This window comes from Haliotis cracherodii, unplaced genomic scaffold, assembly GCF_022045235.1.
Source record: "Haliotis cracherodii isolate W230 unplaced genomic scaffold, xgHalCrac1.p SCAF_1, whole genome shotgun sequence".
Taxonomy (NCBI): Eukaryota; Metazoa; Mollusca; class Gastropoda; order Lepetellida; family Haliotidae; genus Haliotis; species Haliotis cracherodii.
Window position 1 is genome coordinate 24,756,941 of NW_027266264.1, and position 25,054 is coordinate 24,781,994.

The 25,054-nt window shown below is 42.5% G+C and overlaps 2 protein-coding genes across 2 annotated transcripts; both read left to right on the top strand.

Annotated features, from left to right (window-relative positions):
• The first annotated feature begins 1,549 nt into the window (after positions 1-1,549).
• Positions 1,550-9,078, top strand: LOC139462277 (uncharacterized). The gene is made up of 6 exons (XM_071243882.1): positions 1,550-1,884; positions 3,047-3,672; positions 6,865-7,007; positions 7,119-7,387; positions 7,487-7,722; positions 8,420-9,078. Exons 1-6 carry the CDS (start codon positions 1,602-1,604, stop codon positions 8,600-8,602), a joined length of 1,740 nt encoding a protein of 579 aa, XP_071099983.1. The 5' UTR covers positions 1,550-1,601; the 3' UTR covers positions 8,603-9,078.
• A 7,217-nt stretch (positions 9,079-16,295) lies between these two features.
• On the top strand, positions 16,296-24,480 carry LOC139475009 (uncharacterized). The gene is made up of 6 exons (XM_071258222.1): positions 16,296-16,376; positions 17,974-18,396; positions 19,747-20,297; positions 20,406-21,557; positions 22,594-22,811; positions 23,335-24,480. The coding sequence occupies exons 2-6, from the start codon at positions 17,979-17,981 to the stop codon at positions 23,411-23,413; spliced, it is 2,418 nt and encodes an 805-aa protein (XP_071114323.1). The 5' UTR covers positions 16,296-16,376; positions 17,974-17,978; the 3' UTR covers positions 23,414-24,480.
• Positions 24,481-25,054: the final 574 nt, after the last annotated feature.

Sequence of the window (25,054 nt, forward strand, 5' to 3'; positions counted from 1 at the left end):
ACTAACAGCACTGCGCATACTCTGTGTCATAAAACACTAGGTCATTCTGAAGTGCCACCACCTGCACCCAGACACTAACAGCACTGCACACACACACACACGCACGCACGCACGCACGCACGCACGCACGCACGCACGCACACACGCACACACACACACACACACACACACACTGTGTCATATCATTGAAACCACCAACTCGTACATCTCACAGAGATCACTGTACACTATGTCACTGACTTCCGCCATACATTGTACGTCACTGACTCCCTCAATACAATGTATGTTACTATCTTGCTCGTAACGACTCGGCGTACATGGGCTCACACACAGGGTAACATCACATCATATATCCCTCAATATGCCTTAACTAATGATGTATCGCGCCTGGAAGGGAACTGCCTTATACCCCAACAAGCTGCACTTAGATTTCTGAGCAGGGTAATATATCCCTTATACCCTGCGTCGAAGCATCAAACCGCACGTTGTCAACCTCGGATCAATCGAGCGTGTTTTTTTGAGCGTGTCAATTTGTTATAATTCTTTTACAGTGACATATAATCCATATTCCATAACATATAATCCACAATGACAGATTAAAACATTTCAGAAAGATAAATTCGTTGTAGCTGTATCACTCGGGGTATTTGTGGTTTATGCGTCCCTCGTTAGGTTTTATGCCGCGAGCCGGAGGCGTCGAGTTTCATATATTGTAATGATCACCTTGCAATTGAGATGGCTCACGTGTATCTCCAACAGGCAACACATTCCGCGTGTATCACGCATTGGTGACTGATATAAATGTAACGCTATTTTTCAGGGCATTATCATTTGCAGAAGCCGGAGGCCTTACATTAACTGCCCGACGAAGGAGGGCAGTTGAAAAGACCGAGGACAACATATCCGTCCATATTCCATAACATATAATCAATATATCCGTCCATATTCCATAACATATTACCAACATATCCGTCCATATTCCATAACATATAATCAATATATCCGTCCATATTCCATAACATATAAATAACATATCCGTCCATATTCCATAACATATAACCAACATATCCGTCCATATTCCATAACATATAATCAATATATCTGTCCATATTCCATAACATATAATCAACATATCCGTCTATAATCCTTAACATTTAATCCACATATCCGTCCATACTCCATAACATATATTCCTAATATCCATCCATATTCCATAACAAATGATCAACATATCCGTCCATATTCCATAACATATTATGAACATATCACCCATATTTGACGTTCCATACTTCCACTCATGTTCCATTTCCATGAATGTTTTATGGCCATTTTCAATGACAAATTGCATCATTTCCTTGTGTCTCAATGTAAACGGAAATTAAAATAGCTTCAAAGGTGTCTGTGTATTTAGTTAATTCAGTTCGGGATTGTAAGTATAATATCAGTATTTTCCATCCACAGACAACATGGCGGCGGCTAGTGCCACTGTAGGCAACAACTACCAGTCATCGACTGGGTTGTTAATCGTAACCTATGTTGGTGACGTCACAAAGGCACAAGCAGATGGCATTGTTGTCAGCGAGGGGGAATCATTTCGGGGAATGGGATATGTTGCATCAACTCTTGTAAGTATGGACTTAGAATTCGACACGAATCGCAACAACCTGATTCAGAAAGAAAAAGCCAATTTCACACCATGGAGGGTGTACACAACTGGGAGTTGCATCAAGTTCGTATCGGTGTTTCATGCTATTGTCATACCCCGGGGAGAGAAAGAACCAATCCAGGAGTGGAAGGGGAAAATGGCCTCATTATACAAGAAAATACTCCAAGAAGCTGAGAAGGAGGGTACCTCTATCCTGGCGGTACCTTTACTAGGGTCTGGTAAGACATTAATCTGAAAAGTACAATGTAAAGGGATGTGGTGATATGTTTCAATATGTTTATTCTAAATGACCGTCTCGATCAATGACCGACATGTCACGTCTCCATATTTGTGAAATTTGGTCTTGTTCAGCATTTAAATATCCCCAAATATGCTCGTCTAAAGTCTAAAGTGTTTAGGGTAAATATTACAGACAAAACCCTTTCCTTAATCTTAAGAAAAATATCTTTTAAAAGATTAATTATTGTTCGATTTCGACTGTATCATAAGCATGTGTTGAAGATGGATCACTGTCAAAGGTGCTCCTAAAAGTTTAAATGATCTGTCCCTAGAAGCTAAAGTTCACCACGCCAGTCATGCATCTGTATACATTTGTAGGAAAGGTGATTGCGCTTTCCATTTTAGGTTGCACTTCATGTATTGTGCGGGGGCACGCGTGGCCCAGTTGCCTAAGGCGCCGCAATTCGTTGTGCAGAGTTGCGTCCCTTGGATACCCCAGCAATATGATTGTGGGTTCGAATCCCGGATCGCCCCGGTGATGTTTCTAATTTTGTCCGCACCATACCTGTGCTCGTGGGTTTCACCGGAGTGGTAAACGTCTGAGGCCTGCATCACTTCGGGCTTTCCTCACACATTAAGCTGACACTCCGCGATATACCTGGAATACTGCTAAAAGCTGCGTTAAACCCAACATACCCACTCATGTTTTGTGCAGCCAACTTACTAAATCAACTAGGTTTGTTTTTCTTTCTAAAACCAATAACTATGACTTTGGATGCGAATGTAACTGTACATGCATTTTATGGGCAACAGTATGAGAGCAGCAACACTCAGAATTGGAGATATTTGTGATGTTTATTTGTTTGTTTGTTGTTAACGCCACACTCAGCACTATTCCAGCTATGTGACGGAGGTCTGTAAATATCGCTTCTGGACCAGACAATCCAGCGCTTGACGTCATGAGCATCGATCCACACAGTTGGGATACGGTGACGTGCATCAACCAAGTCAGCCAGCCTGACCACATCGTTCCTGTTAGTCGTCTCATACCACAAGCATAATCGCCTTTTACGGCGATGTGATGTACACGTTTTTTAAAAAAGTAAACTTTTATTTTTAACTAAAGCCAAAACCGCTGATTTTTTCTAATCGTTTATTCAGGTAAAGGCAAGGTAAAACCAGCAGACGCTGTTGAGGTGGCAGTCCGTGCTATGTTCTCTTATAAGAGAAAGTCTCTCGTCAAGGTACTGCTCGTGTCAGATAGAGAGGACATTGTGGACCAGCTGGCTACTCAGTGTGCCTACAACAGCAGTGTGAAAGGTGGACAACCCCTTTTGTCAAACACTAAAACAGGACGCCAGCTTCCTCGACCCTCATCTTCAATCGCAAAATCAAAATCAAGACTTGGTGGAGGGACCGATAGCAGTTGTTCAAGCCTGAAGAGACAGAATGGAGACAGATCAGATTCCTGCAGAAACAGCGATAACGATGGCACATGTGGCGGTGGAATGGTGCTCCGTAGTGGACGACAACTACCGCCACGCCCTCAAAGTAAGGGTCAGCCATCATGTCCCAAAGGATATGGTATAGGAAAGATAACTACCACGAACAGAAATCCATCATCTGGCGGTAGACCCGACTCAAGAGCAAGCCACAGTGGCAGTGGGAACAGTCAGGTCGAACGTGAGTATAGTCACAGAGAAAGAAGAACATTGTATGACCAGGATGTCCAGAAGGAGAATCTGAAGACGAGACCAGAGAGAACACTGGGCGGTGGGAACAGTCATGTCGAAACTGGGGACAGCCACACAGAGAGAATAACATTGTATGACCAGGATGTCCAGGAGGAGAATCTGAAGACGAGACCAGAGAGAACACTGGGCGGTGGGAACAGTCATGTCGGAACTGGGGACAGCCACAGAGAGAGAATAACATTGTATGACCAGGATGTCCAGGAGGAGAATCTGAAGACGAGACCAGAGAGAACACTGGGCGGTGGGAACAGTCATGTCGAAACTGGGGACAGCCACAGAGAGAGAAGAACATTGTATGACCAGGATGTCCAGAAGGAGAATCTGAAGACGAGACCAGAGAGAACACTGGGCGGTGGGAACAGTCATGTCGGAAGTGGGGACAGCCACAGAGAGAGAATAACATTGTATGACCAGGATGTCCAGGAGGAGAATCTGAAGACGAGACCAGAGAGAACACTGGGCGGTAGGAACAGTCATGTCGGAAGTGAGCACAGTCACAGAGAGAGAAGAACATTGTATGACCAGGATGTCCAGAAGGAGAATCTGAAGACGAGACCAGAGAGAACACTGGGCGGTGGGAACAGTCATGTCGGAAGTGGGGACAGCCACAGAGAGAGAATAACATTGTATGACCAGGATGTCCAGGAGGAGAATCTGAAGACGAGACCAGAGAGAACACTGGGCGGTGGGAACAGTCATGTCGAAAGTGAGCACAGTCACAGAGAGAGAAGAACATTGTATGACCAGGATGTCCAGAAGGAGAATCTGAAGACGAGACCAGAGAGAACACTGGGCGGTGGGAACAGTCATGTCGGAAGTGGGGACAGCCACAGAGAGAGAATAACATTGTATGACCAGGATGTCCAGGAGGAGAATCTGAAGACGAGACCAGAGAGAACACTGGGCGGTGGGAACAGTCATGTCGAAAGTGAGCACAGTCACAGAGAGAGAAGAACATTGTATGACCAGGATGTCCAGAAGGAGAATCTGAAGACGAGACCAGAGAGAACACTGGGCGGTGGGAACAGTCATGTCGGAAGTGGGGACAGCCACAGAGAGAGAATAACATTGTATGACCAGGATGTCCAGGAGGAGAATCTGAAGACGAGACCAGAGAGAACACTGGGCGGTGGGAACAGTCATGTCGAAAGTGAGCACAGTCACAGAGAGAGAAGAACATTGTATGACCAGGATGTCCAGAAGGAGAATCTGAAGACGAGACCAGAGAGAACACTGGGCGGTGGGAACAGTCATGTCGAAAGTGAGCACAGTCACAGAGAGAGAAGAACATTGTATGACCAGGATGTCCAGAAGGAGAATCTGAAGACGAGACCAGAGAGAACACTGGGCGGTGGGAACAGTCATGTCGGAAGTGGGGACAGCCACAGAGAGAGAATAACATTGTATGACCAGGATGTCCAGGAGGAGAATCTGAAGACGAGACCAGAGAGAACACTGGGCGGTAGGAACAGTCATGTCGAAAGTGAGCACAGTCACAGAGAGAGAAGAACATTGTATGACCAGGATGTCCAGAAGGAGAATCTGAAGACGAGACCAGAGAGAACACTGGGCGGTGGGAACAGTCATGTCGAACGTGAGTATAGTCACAGAGAAAGAAGAACATTGTATGACCAGGATGTCCAGAAGGAAAATCTGAAGACGAGACCAGAGAGAACACTGGGCGGTGGGAACAGTCATGTCGGAAGTGGGGACAGCCACAGAGAGAGAATAACATTGTATGACCAGGATGTCCAGGAGGAGAATCTGAAGACGAGACCAGAGAGAACACTGGGCGGTAGGAACAGTCATGTCGAAAGTGAGCACAGTCACAGAGAGAGAAGAACATTGTATGACCAGGATGTCCAGAAGGAGAATCTGAAGACGAGACCAGAGAGAACACTGGGCGGTGGGAACAGTCATGTCGGAAGTGGGGACAGCCACAGAGAGAGAATAACATTGTATGACCAGGATGTCCAGGAGGAGAATCTGAAGACGAGACCAGAGAGAACACTGGGCGGTGGGAACAGTCATGTCGAAAGTGAGCACAGTCACAGAGAGAGAAGAACATTGTATGACCAGGATGTCCAGAAGGAGAATCTGAAGACGAGACCAGAGAGAACACTGGGCGGTGGGAACAGTCATGTCGGAAGTGGGGACAGCCACAGAGAGAGAATAACATTGTATGACCAGGATGTCCAGGAGGAGAATCTGAAGACGAGACCAGAGAGAACACTGGGCGGTGGGAACAGTCATGTCGAAAGTGAGCACAGTCACAGAGAGAGAAGAACATTGTATGACCAGGATGTCCAGAAGGAGAATCTGAAGACGAGACCAGAGAGAACACTGGGCGGTGGGAACAGTCATGTCGGAAGTGGGGACAGCCACAGAGAGAGAATAACATTGTATGACCAGGATGTCCAGGAGGAGAATCTGAAGACGAGACCAGAGAGAACACTGGGCGGTGGGAACAGTCATGTCGAAAGTGAGCACAGTCACAGAGAGAGAAGAACATTGTATGACCAGGATGTCCAGAAGGAGAATCTGAAGACGAGACCAGAGAGAACACTGGGCGGTGGGAACAGTCATGTCGAAAGTGAGCACAGTCACAGAGAGAGAAGAACATTGTATGACCAGGATGTCCAGAAGGAGAATCTGAAGACGAGACCAGAGAGAACACTGGGCGGTGGGAACAGTCATGTCGGAAGTGGGGACAGCCACAGAGAGAGAATAACATTGTATGACCAGGATGTCCAGGAGGAGAATCTGAAGACGAGACCAGAGAGAACACTGGGCGGTAGGAACAGTCATGTCGAAAGTGAGCACAGTCACAGAGAGAGAAGAACATTGTATGACCAGGATGTCCAGAAGGAGAATCTGAAGACGAGACCAGAGAGAACACTGGGCGGTGGGAACAGTCATGTCGAACGTGAGTATAGTCACAGAGAAAGAAGAACATTGTATGACCAGGATGTCCAGAAGGAAAATCTGAAGACGAGACCAGAGAGAACACTGGGCGGTGGGAACAGTCATGTCGGAAGTGGGGACAGCCACAGAGAGAGAATAACATTGTATGACCAGGATGTCCAGGAGGAGAATCTGAAGACGAGACCAGAGAGAACACTGGGCAGTGGGAACAGTCATGTCGAAAGTGAGCACAGTCACAGAGAGAGAAGAACATTGTATGACCAGGATGTCCAGAAGGAGAATCTGAAGACGAGACCAGAGAGAACACTGGGCGGTGGGAACAGTCATGTCGAAAGTGGGGACAGCCACAGAGAGAGAACATTGTATGACCAGTGTGACGCCCAGGAGGAGGAACATGATCTGAAGACGAGACCAGGGAGAACACGGAACAGTGAACTGAAGAGGGACAATAGGCAAGCTGGTAAGGCGTATTACGAGACTGAAATGGGTGGACATGATGAACCAATAGCACTGCAACACCGCTGTGTTATCAGTGGCGAGGTCATACCAAAGATAAAAAACAAGGCACAACATAACGATAAGGATGGTGATGAGAATGTGGTGAAACAAAAGAGACTTGCTCCTCAAAAACGTATTTATGAAGAGGAAGATGATGATGAAATTAATGATGATGATGATGATGATGATGATGATGATGATGATGAGGAGGAGGAGGAGGACACATCAGAACAAGAAAATACTGGGAGACATGTTGGTGGTAGAATAGAAAACATGGAACAACCTAAAAGAGAACTTGCAACAACCTCAACTGAGAGTGCGACAGGTGCGATATTTTACACATTTATCAAACGTTTCTTTTAATTAGAAAGATAACGTGTCATTAAATGTTCATACATAATATGTTAATACACATTTGTTTCAGTTTCTGCTCACATACCTCGACCATCATCCCCAGAGGATGAAATGAAGGAACAACTCTCCTGCCCGGTGTGTTTAGATCTGTTCACTGACCCGGTCATACTGCAGCCCTGTTGCCACTCTTTGTGCAGTGAGTGTGCGGAAACCATCCGATCCCCAAAAAGCTCCTTCAAATGTCCTATGTGTCTGGCTGTTGTCCAGAATGGCCCACTTCAGAGGAATTTTCACTTGGAAGGCACGGTGAGTATCTACAAACGACAGCGGAAGATAAGCAACAGTATGAACTAGTGTTGGCAAATGTTGGTTTGACTGGAAAGGTTATAAGATAAGACTTAATAGGAATAGGCGTGGATTGGAATGAATTTCAGTCGACACATACAAATACTACAATGGTGTGTCATATACTTGATATACGAATACAATAATACTTGTTCATTATTTTACATTGAGTAAAGACGCCTGTCTACATATTAAACATATATTTGTGTGTTTGTATATGTGAATTATGTAAACTGCCGGGTAAAAGAAAGTTTATAAAAATGAATTTGACCAAAGAATTACAAAATCAAAACGTTACTAGGCTGAAAGCAGTGTCCGAAACACTGCAAACCTAAGGTCGAAAACACAAATATGATACCCGTATATAGAAAAACAACAACATCACCATCGAATAAGCAATTCTTGCTTGTTTTATTTTTAGCCACCATCAAACATGGGTGTATACTTTCTTTTGTCTGCTAGTATATATTGGTTGGTTACATTAGCTTGTGTACTTCAATAACGCAATAGTAATGCAAAGCAACACTGCAGAATACAGATTACAGAGCACACTTTGAATAATGTGAATGCAGTGTTGCTTTTGATTAATTATATTTACATGACTTTATTTAAGACACTGTATACCAGTATATGGTTACTTTTATCATATAATGGGCAGGTTTCTCGCCAGGAAATGTCAACGAATAAAAACGATATCCAGATAGAGATGCAAATATCAAAGGTCAAGCAGGGACTACTTTCTGTGTTTAGTAACAAACATGGCGATCGATTCAGAATTAACCATCGGGAATCTGGAGAAACTACTGGGATAGTTGCTATCATTATCAAAAGAATAGTTTAATATACTGAAACTAAGTATAATTTTGACGTACCTAAGTTTTGGCAACTTTGGAGATATACATTGCGAAACAATTTAGCGAGGACACTACATATATTGTCAAGCTAAGGCTCGCTAAATACAATGTTTATTCCTAATACAAGATATTTACACTCCCCAAACACACTCGCGTGATAACCTCTATGTACCAAATTACCGTCAGTATAGTGACTTTTTCTATTCACTTTTCTGATTCTTGCTGCACATCATGTATAGACATCATGCAACAACCAGGCATTGTTGGGAATATAGTGATCAGCATGTCCCTCTGTCCATCTAACTTTTAAGTTGTTTTAGATAGCCTAAGATGTAATAAGCATGTTTTTAATTAGATTTAACAAAACAAAACTTAGAGATGCTATTTATTATTTAACTTATATTCAACATTGTAAGTTGAACTTTATATCTGGTCATAAAGTACACACATGACTCACAGCACTTTACACACGCTGTACATAAATTGATTAATGCTCATTTCAAAGTTCTCAAGCGAGCAGAATGTATTTTTTTCATCACTTTTTAGTACATTAAGAAAATGTTTGACGCGAGCTTCATTTAGTCTCAGTAAGTTATACATGTAGAACTTTCTCCAATGTACATCTGTATATCATTTGATTATTAAGGGCAGTGACCAGTTTTTCTGTCATCTGGGAGATCTCACATATCCTTGAGTGTTTAACCCATTGGTGTAACATGTAGCCTTTACTGCATTGATTGTTTATATTGTACATAAAGCGACGAACCCCTTTCCATGGTCATAAGAAATCTCTGTTGTGAACAGAGTCCATTGTGCGATCCCGAGCGTTTCATGGGCATGTGTTTGTCATAGTTCTAAAATCACTATAATTAATCCATACTTATAGTGGTCATATTTCAATAATGCGTTTTGTATTTTTCTCAATATTTTATCTTACAACTAAGCCAAACCTATATGTATTTCTGTAGATAATGTCAGTCAGTTGCCGTCCATGACTCTGGATACCTAACTCAGTCAGCTGGCACAGCTAGGGTTGTGCCCCAGGCTGTAACACGCATCTTCCGGAGGCAAGAGAGTTAACTGACTATAAAAGTCACGTTTCCATTCTTGCCGAACTGGGCTGGTATTATGGAGTTAGAATTTGGCTGGACTAACGAATCTGTGCATAGTCCAATCCAAATCCGGTTCGTAAAGTGTCATGCATATTTCGGTCGATTGCAGGACTTGCAAAGCGTGTGCACCGCCGACTCGTTGTCAACAGATATTTAACTAATCTTTTTCATGTTAACAATCATGGTGCTCACGTAATTTGATGCACTTCGCGATGTAAGACCCGTTTGATCACAATATAGATCTTGATTATCGACCAGAACGTCTTGCCTTGGCGCCGCCATTTTCTTTGAAGCCAATGCAAGTGAAACGAGAGGTGGAATCTGATTAGCCCATAGGGTAGGCCTAGAAGGGACGTAACTCCCACTGGTGGCGCTACGATCGACCGCAGGAATTCCAGCCTAGTTCGGCAAGGGTGGAAACTGGACTTTTGAAGTCAGTTAACTCTCTTGCCTCGGGAAGATGGTAACATGCTGTACATGGCCAGACGCACCATCAGTTTAATATCAGATAGGTAGGAATATAAAGGATATTACGGTTTGAGTGCACTCCGTAACTATGGAAGAACTGCAATTTATACACCAGACATATGGCACATTTAGATCATAGCTTCAATATTAGGTGACTTACGCATTCTACAAAAGGCCTGAGTCCCTATATTTTATACGGACAATAACTTATATTTCATTTATTCTACCATAAAACAACTTGATTGTTAATTGTATGTGTGTATTTTTCGATATTAGTAGATTAGTTCACTTGTACATTAACTGTTGATACGCCAAGTGATAGAGACAACCGTACATAACATAGCATGAGAAAGAGTACATTGTGGTAAATACCCGCGGGTAATCTCACGTAAATACCGTCTCATGCAAATATTGTCTATCATTTGGTTAAGCATTTATTGCATTGAAATTATACAGTGCCGTATAGAATGCCGTAAATGTAAATGTTAACAGTTCCTGTATGAAATGCCTTAGTCAGAATAACATAAAATACTTCCCAGTCCTTTACTATACACAAATTGCTTTTTGTTCCGTATTTATTAGAACAATTTTGTTCAGAAGCGTTCCAAACAGTCGCTATCAATTCATGTATGGTTGTCAATTTTAAATTTAATGTTATAATTCATTGACTGCATCTTTCTTGTAATGTATTATTGTTTGAATGTATTGCTCTATATGAAATTTCACTCTGCCATGAATAAAGACTTGAAGGGACTCAGCGGCCTTCTCTCTGTTTCAAGGTGATAGCCGAGTAATCAGCTCTACCAAGCTACTCTCCACTATCTTGGCCATTGTGATCTTAGCAACGATCCAACCAAACTACGTCATGTTTATGAATCACTATAAATAATAGTGACACCAGCTGTTAGCATTCAGGTACAAACATGTAATAATGACATGCAGTGTGTATATGTCGCCAAAATACATTTTGTAAACTAAATCATGCACATGGCATATATGCCCATACTTGTCCTTGACACAAATATTTAGTAATATGAAAACACAAAGTATTTTAAGCATGATAATGAACATAAATAAGTTTTGTTTTTGAAATCTTCATCTTCATAATATGTAACATATTCAACCATTTCAAGTTCCTTTTGTAAATACGAATTTGCATATATACAGGGATATGTGTCAATTACCCTTCACGCCAGCCGTCATATACTGGAATATTGCTGAGTGCGGCGTAAAACAACATACCAACCAACCCTTCACGCCAAACGCATTACCATATACGGGTCTTGTAAACAACAAAAAAGACGAATGCTCATTTCACAAATATGTACACAACACCTGTTCGAGCTGTAAAGAAATGTTAGGGGAGACGTACGAGGAATTTATTAAATATGACATATTACTTACCTTGTTGATGTGATGGCTGATGCTTTACCATACAATGACATTTACACGGAGATTTCGCAACTCTTAACGCACTGCCACTAACTTTTTGAATGATAACTGGATGGAGGGTGCCGCCGGTTGAGCGGGGCATGCTGGTTCTTTTAAGAACACATGGTGTCACCACTGATTTACAGTGATCATCTAAGATTTTTCATCACCATCGTGCTTTTCTACGCCCTTTAGAATCTGTTGCAGCAGATATTCGAGGCTGAATATTCTCTGGCGTTCTTTTAAAAGTTAATGATTATGTTTCTTAATTTAAAGATATCAATATAATGCATATGAAAGTTACTGTAGGTGCATTTGCTATATAGGTGTAGAATCGAATAAATGTTGGCGTTTCTCGAATGATGGACACTTATAAGAATCTCGTCGTGTTCACAGTCGGTAGGTTATCTTTCTTCACGTCCGCCATGTGTATCCCATGTCTGCTGGTCTTTTGTACGCGTGACGGTTGTTTGTTTGCCACAATCTTGATTGGGATGCTTTTCTTCTTCACTGAGGTCACGCTGAAGGGGCCTGGTTTCGGTTCCACACATGGGTACAACGTGTGAAGCCCATTTAAGGTGTCTGAATATTGCTGTCCAGATATTGCTGGATTATTGCTGAAAGCGGCGTAAAACCATACACATTCACTCTTCACTGTGGACGTCAAACCAAATTCAGGCATATCCAAATCCGAAGGAAAGAGGTATCCATGTGCAACATGGCCTTCGACCAGCACTCTTGACAAGAGCCATATATGCCCGTGAATATTATTCTAATGCCTAGCTCAAAACGCAAGATTGTCTGGAAATATGGAAAACAAAAAGAGAAAATTGTGACTGAACTTTGTGTGAATGACATGTAGGTCTAACTAAGTTACTTCAAAGAAGACGCAGTTACCTGGAACATGTTGAAAGAATAAAAAACAGGTAATTTTCATACGTTTTTTAATTGTTGAAAGTTCATTGGGAATGACAAACATTGGGGTGGGCCTGGTAATGTTTAGGGTGAAAATGATATTTCATTATCATGACAAAAATGTTTAAAATCTCAAGTCTATAATTACACTAATTACAATTAGATTCCATTGAAGACGATAGCTGGGAACATTACTGACTGACAAAGTACTTCTAATGAGAACTCCATTAATTTTGAATACATTATGAAAGCACACAATTAATTAATTATTATATGACATCATTTTCTTAGCCACAAAATGTAAACACTACCTACATATTCAATATCTCATTTCCTAGTCATATTATCAAGACTAACAAACAACTAAACTGTAATAAGGGTATTATACCCCGGGTCTTTTGCGATTTTTCTGAAAATTTGTTCTGTTATTTCGCAGCACGCACGTGGAGAATGGGAAATCATTGGAATCTTTCTATCAAACTTAAGATCGTTGAAATACTAGTATACACTGTTATATCGTGAAGACGAATTCCTAGCTCTGCATCCGCAGACACAATGCGTTATCTCTGGTTCATAGTTGATACAGTGAGTATTGTTGGATCAACGTGCCCTTGCTAGAAGGTTTATAGCAGATTGTGATGAACATTTTCACATGCTCCAGCTACGCACGAAGGGAGATCAAGCAAATACACCACCAAACCACAAAGACTAACAATAATTCATAATCCAATGAAGGAAGGACTTTCTTTACATTCACAGAAACTATTTGAAAAAGATAATCATTGAGTTTTGATCACGTGGTTACAATACGGGTAATACCTGACAGTCAGGTGACTGCGAGTGGTTATATTTAGAAGTGACAGCCGTCAATAGCGCTCATCTTCCCGAGGCAAGGGAGTTAATTGACTATAAAAGTCCAGTTTCCACCCTTGCCGAACTAGGCTGGTATTATGGAATAAGATTTTGGCTGGACTAACGAGTCTATGCTTAGTCCAATCAAAATCGCACCATGAAATCGAAATCCTGTTTTTGAACTGTCGGGCAGATTTCGGTCGATTGCAGGATTTGCAAAACATGGGCAACGCCAACTCGTTGTCAACAGATATTTTCTCAATCTTTTCATGTTTTTAATCAAGGTGCTCACATAATTTAATGCACTTCACGATGTAAGACCCGTTTTATAACAACATAAATCTTGATTATCGATCAGATCGTCTAGACTGGGCGCCTCCATTTTGTTTGAAGCAAATGCAAGTGAAACGAGAGGTGAAATCTGATTGGTCCATAGGAGAGCCTTAGAAGGGACATAACTCTTAATAGCCACTGGAGGCGCTACGATCGAGCCCAGGAGTTCCAGCCTAGTTCGGCAAGGGTGGAAACTGGACTTTTAAAGTAGAGATGATTATGGAAATGGTTTTGTTTATCAGTAAGTGGCGGGGAGAAGGATACAGTTAATAATCAAGTTCATTTTTATTCTAACTGACAACCAGGATATTAAACTATGATTAGGAAGGGGAACAATGGAGTAGGCTGGTAGGTGTTCATTATGACATCGAATTTCAAACGCAAGGAATATGACAAAATCTTGGCGTGTTCACATTGGATAGCTTATTTTTAATCATTTATGTTCACCATGTGTGCTCCACGTTTGTACGCGTGGCGGTTCTTAGTTTGTTGTTCTAGATATTTGACGGTGGCCTGTAAACATCGAGTCGATCAGACAAATCAGCAGTTGATGTCATGAGCGACATCCAGCACGGTGTAGGGAATGATGACATGCAATAAACCAAGTCGCCGAGCCTGACAACTCGAACCATTCCTTTTACAAGCATCGGTTATTCCATCGGATCTCTTGAGTAGTAGTAGTAGTAGTAGTAGTAGTAGTCGCCTAGCCTGACCACTCGACCCATTCCTTTTACAAGCATCGGTTATTCCATCGGATCTCATGTAGTAGTAGTAGTAGTAGTAGTAGTAGTAGTAGTAGTAGTAGTAGTAGTCGCCGAGCCTGACCACTCGACCCATTCCTTTTACAAGCATCGGTTATTCCATCGGATCTCATGTGGTAGTAGTAGTAGTAGTAGTAGTAGTAGTAGTAGTAGTAGTAGTCGCCGAGCCTGACCACTCGACCCATTCCTTTTACAAGCATCGGTTATTCCATCGGATCTCATGTGGTAGTAGTAGTAGTAGTAGTAGTAGTAGTAGTAGTAGTAGTCGCCGAGCCTGACCACTCGACCCATTCCTTTTACAAGCATCGGTTATTCCATCGGATCTCATGTGGTAGTAGTAGTAGTAGTAGTCGCCGAGCCTGACCACTCGACCCATTCCTTTACAAGCATCGGTTATTCCATCGGAGCTCATGTAGTAGTAGTAGTAAAGGTCGTGACAGTAGTAGTAGATGCAGCAGAACCAGTAGACATGGTTTCTGTTGTTGATCTTGACGCAATAGTAGAAGTAGTTTGAGTTAGTTTAATTAACGCTGATTTCAGCGACACTCAAGCCATGTCGGGGATTAATATGAGTTACATGTCGCAGCAGCGGGGGAGACCCGTGAAGATCCGGGTTAGAATAGGTCTTCAGCAACCCATGCTTGCCGTAAAAGGCGACTATGCTCGTAGTAAGAGGCGACTAATGGGATCGGGTGGTCAGGCTCGCTGACTTATTTGATACATGTCATCGTATCCCAATTGCGTGGATCGATGCTCATGATGTTAATCACTTAATTGTCTGGTCCAGACTCAAATTTTTACAGACCACCGTCATATAGCTGGACTATTGCGGTGTATGGTGTTAAACAACAAACAAACAAACAAACAAACAAACAAAAAGTAACCACTCGAACTATTCCTTTAACAAGCAAGTCGGTTATTCCCCTGGAGTTAGTGCAGTAGTAGTAGTAGTAGTAGTAGTAGTAGTAGTAGTAGTAGTAGTAGTAGGCACTGACTTTTATCGTCAGTTTACTCTCTCGCCTCGGGAAGATGCAGAACCAGTAGACATGGTTTCTGTTGTTGATCTAGACCCAATAGCAGAAGTAGTTGATGGAGTAAGTTGCTACGCGGATTTTAGCGACATTCAAGCCATGTGACAGTTGGGGATCATGAGTTACATGTGGAGGATGTTGCGAGCTGAGGGGGGTTGTCCACCACGAGACAGAAGGTAACTTAACATGTGAACAAGCTAAATTGTTATTATTATCGTAGTAAATGTAGGCATCAGTAGCAAGAAGTAGGATGTATTGAAGTTATACTTCTAGTTGAGGTATGTAATCAGAGCGCACTTTGATCACAAGTGTGAATTTGACAGCAATTCTGTAATACTGTGCCACGAAGAGTCACCTCCCTTACAACAGTGGAGACTGCTTGCTGGTAACACTTGAGCTGTAGGAGTTGTGTTCTTTAACAAATCACTCACAGTGCGTCAGAAACAAGAAGCACAATGTATAGTTTCACAACAGAAGCAAAAAAGGCTACATTTTGGTCACAAAAGATATATGACCAGTTGTGTTTGCATATTTTCTTTTATATTATATATAATAAGTGTGAGTAAGTTGGGTTTTACACTGATAAACAGGATTTCAGTTGCATCGCAGCGCGTCATATGAATGTGAGACTGCCACTCAGTGTACGGACACGTACAACGTCCTGTTATATTGACCATACCGCCCACTGGTGCACACGTCACAGGTCACAGGTGGTGATGACACGTGACTGTTTTCATCCGGGTTCGTGGGTCTTTCTACTTTCACTTTCGCTTTACAGTTGTAGTCATGTAACCTCGTAGTGGAGGAGAAGACAGGCGTCTCGAGCTGACCACGTACACAAAATCAGATAGTGTAGAGGTCAGTATTTGGGAAACTGTAAGGTAACACGGCTGTAGGATAGGAGTGCCACTCGCTGACAGTTGCTGAAATACGTACTAGCTAAAGATAGTCGCGGTTGTGTGACTGGCATCGATCCAGCGCAGCCCAGACACCAACAGCACTGCACATACTCTGTGTCATAAATCACAAGTTCATTCGGAAATGCCATCACCTGCACCCCAAACACTTTGCCCTTCACCTTGTGTTTCCCGTGTGGGTGACTGCACCTACATTGAAACACATATTCCATATCACTGAAACCCGTAACGACTCGGCGTACATGGGCTCACACAAAGGGTAACATCACATCATATATCCCTCAATATGCCTTAACTAATGATGTATCGCGCCTGGAAGGGAACTGCCTTATACCCCAACAAGCTGCACTTAGATTTCTGAGCAGGGTAATATATCCCTTATACCCTGCGTCGAAGCATCAAACCGCACGTTGTCAACCTCGGATCAATCGAACGTCTTTTTTGTATATCAATTTGTTATAATTCTTTTACAGTGACATATAATCCATATTCCATAACATATAATCAATATATCCGTCCATATTCCATATCATATAATCCACAATGACAGATTAAAACATTTCAGTAAGATATATTGGTATTAGCTGTATCACTTGGGGTACATGTGGTTTATGCGTCCCTGGTTAGGTTTTATGCCACGAGCCGGAGGCGTCAAGTTTCATATATTGTAATGATCACCTTGCAATTGAGATGGCACACGTGTATCTCCAACAGGCAACACATTCCGCGTGTATCACGCATTGGTGAATGATATGTGGGCAACGCTATTTTTCAGGGCATTATCATTTGTAGAAGCCGGAGGCCTTACATTAACTGCCTGACGAAGGAGGGCAGTTAAAAAGACCGAGGACAACATATCCGTCCATATTCCATAACATATCACCAACATATCCGTCCATATTTCATAACATATAATCCACATATCCGTCCATATTCCATAACATATAATCTACATATCCATCCATATTCGATAACATATAATCAACATATCCGTCCATATTCCATAACATATAAATAACATATCCGTCCATATTCCATAACATATAACCAACATATCCGTCCATATTTCATAACATATAATCAACATATCCGTCCATATTCCATAACATAAAATCCACATATCAGTCCATATTCCATAACATATAATCAATATATCTGTCCATATTCCATAACATATAGTCAACATATCCGTCCATATTCCTTAACATATAATCCACATATTCGTCCATATTCCATAACATATAATCAATATATCTGTCCATATTCCATAACATATAATCCACATATCCGTCCACGTTCCATAACATATAATCCACATATTCGTCCATATTCCTTAACATATCACCCATATTTGACGTTCCATACTTCCACTCATGTTCCATTTCCATGAATGTTTTATGGCCATTTTCAATGACAAATTGCATCATTTTCCTTGAATCTCAATGTAAACGGAAATTAAAATAGCTTCAAAGGTGTCTGTGTATTTAGTTCATTCAGTTGGGGATTGTAAGTATAATATCAGTATTTTCCATCTACAGACAACATGGCGGCGGCTAGTGCCACTGCAGGCAACAACTACCAGTCATCGACTGGGTTGTTAATCGTAACCTATGTTGGTGACGTCACAAAGGCACAAGCAGATGGTATTGTTGTCAGCGAGGGGAAATCATTTCGGAGAATGGGATATGTTGCAACAACTCTTGTAAGTATGGACTCAGAATTCGACACGAATCGCAACAAGCTGATTCAGAAAGAAAAAGCCCATTTCAAACCATGGATGGTGTACACAACTGGGAGTTGCGCCGAGTTCGTATCGGTGATTCATGCTATTGTCATACCCCGGGGAGAGAAACAACCAATCCAGGAGTGGAAGGAGAAAATGACCTCATTATACAAGAAAATACTCCAAGAAGCTGAGAAGGAGGGTATCTCTATCCTGGCGGTACCTTTACTAGGCTCTGGTAAGACAATAATCTGAGACGTATGGGGATGTGGTGATATGTTTCTATGTGTTTATCCTAAATGACCGTCAGGACCAATGACCGACAGGTCACGTCTCAATATGTATTAATTTGATCTCGTTCAACATTTCAGTATCCCCAAATATGCTTGTCTAAAGTGGCATGTGTGTTTAAGGTACATATTAAAGACAAAACGTTGTCCTTAATCTCAAGAAATCTCTGTTAAAAGATTGTCCATTAATCATTTTTCGATTTGACTGGGGGCGGTCAGGTAGCCTTGTGGTTAAAGCGTTCGCTCGTCACGCCGAAGACCCGAGGTTCGATTCCCGACATGGGTACAATGTGTGAAGCCCATTTCTGGTGCCCCCCCTCCCAATGATATAGCGGGAATATTGCTAAAAGCGGCGTAAATCATACTCACTCACTCGATTTCGACTGGTTGAATATGAATCGCTGTCAGATGGCGATGGTGCCAGCTGCTCCTAAACGTTTAAGTGATCTGTCCCTTAAAACTAAAACTCTCCACGCTACAGTCATGCGTCTGTATACATCTGCAGGAAAGGTGATTGCGCTTTCCATGTTAGGTTGCACTTCATGTATTGTGCGGGGGCACGGGTGGCGCAGTCGTCAAAGCCACCGCAATTCGTTGTGCAGAGTTGCGTTTCTTGGATACCCCAGAACTATGATTGTGGTTTCGAATCCCGGCTCGCCCCAATTATGTTTCTGGGTTTATCAGCACCATACCCATGCTCGTGGGTTTCTCAGAAGTGGTAAACGTCTGTGAACTGCATCACTACGGGCTTTCCTCCCTCATTAAGCTGACACGCCATGATATAACTGGAATACTGTTAAAAGCTGCGCTAAACCCAACACACTCATAAATAATTTATAAATCAACAAGGTTTGTTTTCCTTTCTAAAAGCAATAACTATGACTTTTGGATGCGAATGTAACTGTACATGCATTTTATGGGCAACAGTATGCATATGTTCAGTGACCTACGTATCCTATGCATACATGAAAGAAGTAACACTCAGAGATAGCGAGTTTTGTGATGTTGATTTGTTTGTTGTTTAACGCCACATTCAGCAATATTCCAGTTAGGTCTGTAAATATCGCTTCTGGATCAGACAATCCAGTGCTTGACGCCATGAACATGGATCCACGCAATTGGGATACGATGAAATGCATCAACCACGTCAGCCAGCCTGACCACATCGATCCCGTTAGTCGCCTCTTACCACAAGCATAGTCGCCTTTTACGGCTATGTGATGTACACGTGTTTTGGAAACTAAACCTTTGTTTCTAACTAAAGCCAAAGCCTGTGAATTGTCTAATCGTTTATTCAGGTAAATGCAAGGTAAAACCAGCAGACGCTGTTGAGGTGGCAGTCCGTGCTATGTTCTCTTATAAGAGAAAGTCTCTCGTCAAGGTACTGCTCGTGTCAGACAGTGAGGACATTGTGGACCAGCTGGCTACTCAGTGTGCCTACAACAGCAGTGTGACAGGTGGAAAACCCCTTTATCAAAGACCTCCACCAAACATTAAAACGGAACGCCCGCTTCCAAAACCCCCGTCTTCAAACCCGAAATCAAAATCAAGACTTGGTGGAGGGACCGATAGCAGTTGTTCAAGCCTGAAGAGACAGAATGGAGACAGATCAGATTCCTGCAGAAACAGCGATAACAATGGCGGTGGAATGCTGCTCCGTAGTGGACGACAACTACCGCCACGCCCACAAAGTAAGGGTCTATATGGTATAGAAAAGATAACTACCACGAACAGAAATCCATCATCTGGCGGTAGACCCGACACAAGAACAAGCCACAGTGGCAGTGGGAACAGTCAGGTCGGAAGTGAGCACAGTCACAGAGAGAGAAGAACATTGTATGACCAGGATGTCCAGAAGGAGAATCTGAAGACGAGACCAGAGAGAACACTGGGCGGTAGGAACAGTCATGTCGAAAGTGGGGACAGCCACAGAGGGAGAAGAACATTGTATGACCAGGATGTCCAGAAGGAGAATCTGAAGACGAAACCAGAGAGAACACTGGGCGGTGGGAACCATCATGTCGGAAGTGGGAACAGTTACAGTGAAAGGGGGTACAGTCATAGCGGGAGAAGCACATGGTATGACCAGGATGAGGAACATGATCTGAAGACGAGACCAGAGAGAACACAAGGCAGTGAACTAGAGAGGACCAATGGGCAAGCTGGTAAGGCGTATTACGGGACTGAAATGGTTGGACATGATGTACCAAAAGCACTGCAACACCGCTGTGATATCAGTGGCGGGGCCATACCAAAGATCAAAAACAAGGCACAACATAACGATGAGGATGATGATGAGAATGTGGTGCAACAAAAGAGACTTGCTCCTGAAAGACATAATTATGAAGAGGAAGATAATGATGACATTAATAATGATGATGATGATGAGGAGGAGGAGGACGAAAGTGTGAACCATCGTGGTGATGACGACGATTATAATGGTGGCGGTGCTGCTGCTGCTGCTGCTGACGATGATGATGCAAAGACAAGTAAACGTTCGGCATATCAACAGATGACGAGGGGAGACAGGGTTAATTCAAGCAAGAAATCTGAGGAAGGAGCTGTTTTGAATACTGATTTTAGTGAGCCTGACACCATTCTTAATACAACTGGTGAGCAGATTCCATACAGAAATAAAAAGGGATTCAGTGAAGAAAAAATGCCATCAGACAAGACATCAGGTCCAACTGAAACACAACTAAATGGTTATGAAAGTGGCTCTGGGAAATCCCCCAATACATGCGATGGTGTTACTCAGCATATGACAAACTTAAGTATCTCTGACGTGACTGGACAACAAAGCGCACGCAATAGTGAAAAGGTGAATGAAAATAAACCAGCATCTCAGATCTGTCCCATATGCCTGGATGAAATATCAGACCCAAAGATGCTTGACAGATGTGGACACGTGTTCTGTAGAGTCTGTATCGAGAACAGTTTTGCCAGTTACAAACCCGTGTGTCCCAGTTGCAACATGGTGTATGGCGTCTTAACGGGGAACCGGCCGGAGGGGACCATGGATGTAGCCTTCAGCGGGGAGCACCTGCCTGGGTATGAGACCTGTGGAACGATTACCATCACGTACCGCTTCATTAATGGGATACAAGAGGTGAGTTTTTGCCAATTGTATTTATGGCAGGTAAAAAGTGATTGTTTTCATGGATGTCAAGGGATGGACTTTTGTTTGTTGAAGATGAGGGATAAGTATTTCCCCTCACTTTTGAGGAATAGGTGAGGATATTACATGTTCTCTGGTTGGAAACAAGAATAATTAACGCTTGGAATGTATGTATATCAGGTTCCTATTAATAGGTTAAATTTGTTGAGTTGTGGAGTACTAACATTAAAAAAGATATCAAAGGCAAAATTCGAATAGTTTCAGACTGTGGGCTCATGTTTTGCTCAAAATTGCCCCCTAACGAATTCGGGCACTCTTGCATGTGGACGCTTATATATACACGTATGCAAAGCTGCCGAAGCTGCCCAGTGGGGATCAAAACACTGCAGTTGATCCATAAGCCCCTGACTCTTACATGTTGGATGAAATAAAAGAAAATAGTAAATGTTTGCAAGGAACGACACTGTTTGTTTGTTGCTTTACGCCGCACTCAGCAGTATTCCAGCTATAGGACGGCGGTCTGTAAATAATCACGTATAGACCAAACTATCCAGTAATTGAATCATGAACATCGATCTACGCAATTGGGACACGATGACATGAATTAATAAGTGAACCTGACAATCCGATCCCATTAGTCTCCTCTGTTAATGCGACATGCATGGGTTGCTTAAGACCAATCTTTAACCGGATCTCCATGGGTCAGGAACGTCACTGAACAAGAGGCTACGGACACATGGCAAACAAAATTGCATTAATAGCATGGTGAACTTTACAAAAATTCTATTGTGAAAGAGTTGTTTCGCCATTGCAAGTAACACGAAAATAAATCATGATGATCTTCTATTCAACTGGGATATTGTATTGTTTGTTGTTTAACGCCGCACTCAGCAATATTCCAGCTTATGACGGCGGTATTCAACAAGGAAAAACACTTACATTATGAATGCTGTATGATAAATTGTGGCCATTATCGATACAATTTCATACCCGTCATAGTTTGTTGTCAATCTCTGAACATTGTCAGGCTGGTCACCCCAACCCTGGACAGTCGTACAGGGGCACCACACGTGTAGCCTACCTGCCAGATTGCGCAGAGGGAAGAGATGTTCTCCGCCTCCTGAGGAAGGCGTTTGACAGGAAGTTAACCTTTACCGTCGGCCGTTCTACAACTACCGGTCAAGAGAATGTCGTAACGTGGAACGACATCCACCATAAGACGAACATGGAAGGTGGACCTACGAGGTAACCCCTTATGGTTATATGATTGAATTGAGATATCGAATCTATATTTAGATTTAAAGTTAGAAATCGCAGAGTTATTTCTCATGACGCTTGGAACACCCGGATATTAATCTATCAGAACGATGGGGATTCTCCCACGTCTGCGTCAACTAATTCAACCGCTTTTTTGGTGGGTAAGGAATCGGGGAAGACTAAATAAGTAGCTGCTGTGTCAACATTGGTTTTGTTTATTTGTTGTTTAACGCCGCGCTCCGCAATGTTTCAGCCTGATGGCGTCAGTGTCTAAAGGACAATGGACCTGTTAGAAAGGTCTGCCAATTCACACTGCCGACTGGCAGTTATTTTCAATCCTACACAGCTATCTCTTCCACATATCTTGTGTGTTTTCATCTATAAAAGTACAACTTAAATCCCCAGTGCACATTGGCATTAGTGGCATCCGATGGCATAATGATGCTAGACGATGAACGGATGCGATACCCACAGCTCACTATAGTAGGTATGTTTCCATGTTTGCATCCAGATTCGGCTACCCTGACGACACCTACTTGACCCGAGTGAGGGAAGAACTGGCCAGCAAGGGAGTGACGGGAAGCAGTTAGAAGCAGACAGGAATGTCCCTGTGCTATTGTAGCATCAAAATATATGTATACTTACTGATTGTAGAACGTACCGGAGCAATTACATCAAGTGCAGGATAATGCAGGTCTCTTGCTGTGTTCGTTCAGATTACAGTAAACTACGGTTATAACGAACACGGTTATAACGAACTGACGGATATAACGAACTTACTTTTTTGTCCCGACTATTTGCTGTAGTTATACTGTATATATGCTTATAACGAACTACGGTTATAACGAACAGAAATTAGTAGTCCCTTTGAGTTCGTTATAACCGTACTTTACTGTACCTAATTTTTCCATGGTGTTCGTATCATTTGACTTCCTTGGCTCCATTAAGTATTAAGATTATGATAAAGACTAAGACAAGTGTAAACCCATTCTTGCGTTTCTTACGTGTTGCTCTCTGTGATGTGATTGGAATGTATCTTAGATGGGCGATTCACTCAAGTCTTTCTTTAACGCCATGCTTCTCGTTCATGACTTTAGAGATCTTGGTGAATAAACAAGGGAGACTCCAACTAGCATATATATATGTTTATTTTATGTTAAGCCATGACTTGTATTTAGGATGTGTTTTTTTATTTGCTTTTTTCTATATTGCCTTTTAAACCCAAAGACAAAGATATCTTATCGCATCTAACCATGTACATTAGCAAGCTTAATTATACACGCTTATCAGTGTAGCTACACGATTAAACTAGACACAGGGATACACTATTGCATCCTGGATGTTTTTGTTGGTACCAGGGAAATATTACGGATAAACAGGATTCGTTATTAACGAATGATGGGTACCAAACACTGTAGATGTGTCAACACGAGGTTGCCGGGCTGTGGGTCTTCAGTGTACATATTGTAACATGCCCTAGTTTCACTGACACACGCGCGGTTAGCTATGCCTTTTTGGTAACACCCTCCACCCCACCCCGCAGTGGATAGGGTGTGTGCCCGCAGAGCGCAGGGTCAGTAGTCCGATACCCTGTCGCGCTATGCCTAGAGACGTTACAAAAGATGGTACTTGTTGTTTCCCTGCCTGGCGCTCGACAGTCAGGTATATTATATTGCTTGAATAAAGTTCTGTATAACCATTTTCTTACGATATTATTTTGACCTTTCGTCCAGTGAGGCTGGACAGAATAGGTCATCAGCATGCCGAACCTGACCATAATGAGGTCCACGTGGTGGGACCTGACAAGGCTCTGACCCACAATGTCACCACAGCGATATGACCTATCGTATATATACTAAGTATTGGAGGGGGCACAGGCGCCGCGCTTCGCTGTGCAGAGTTGCGTCCCTTGGGCACGCCAGAAACCTATGATTGTGGGTTCGAATCCCGGTTCGCCCCGATTATGTTTCTAGGTTTGTCATCACCATGCCCGTGCTCGTGGGTTTCACCGAAGTGGTAAACGTCTGAGACCTGTATCAATTCGGGCTTTCCTCCCACATTAAGCTGACACGCCGTGATATAACTGGAATACTGTTAAAAGCGTCGTTAAAACCAACTCACTCATAACTTAAGTATTGAGGTTTCGATAGTCGGAGCTCTAAGATACTCTATCCTTTTCACGAACACCTGGTGTCATCACTGATTTTTAGCGATTCATTCATATTATTGTT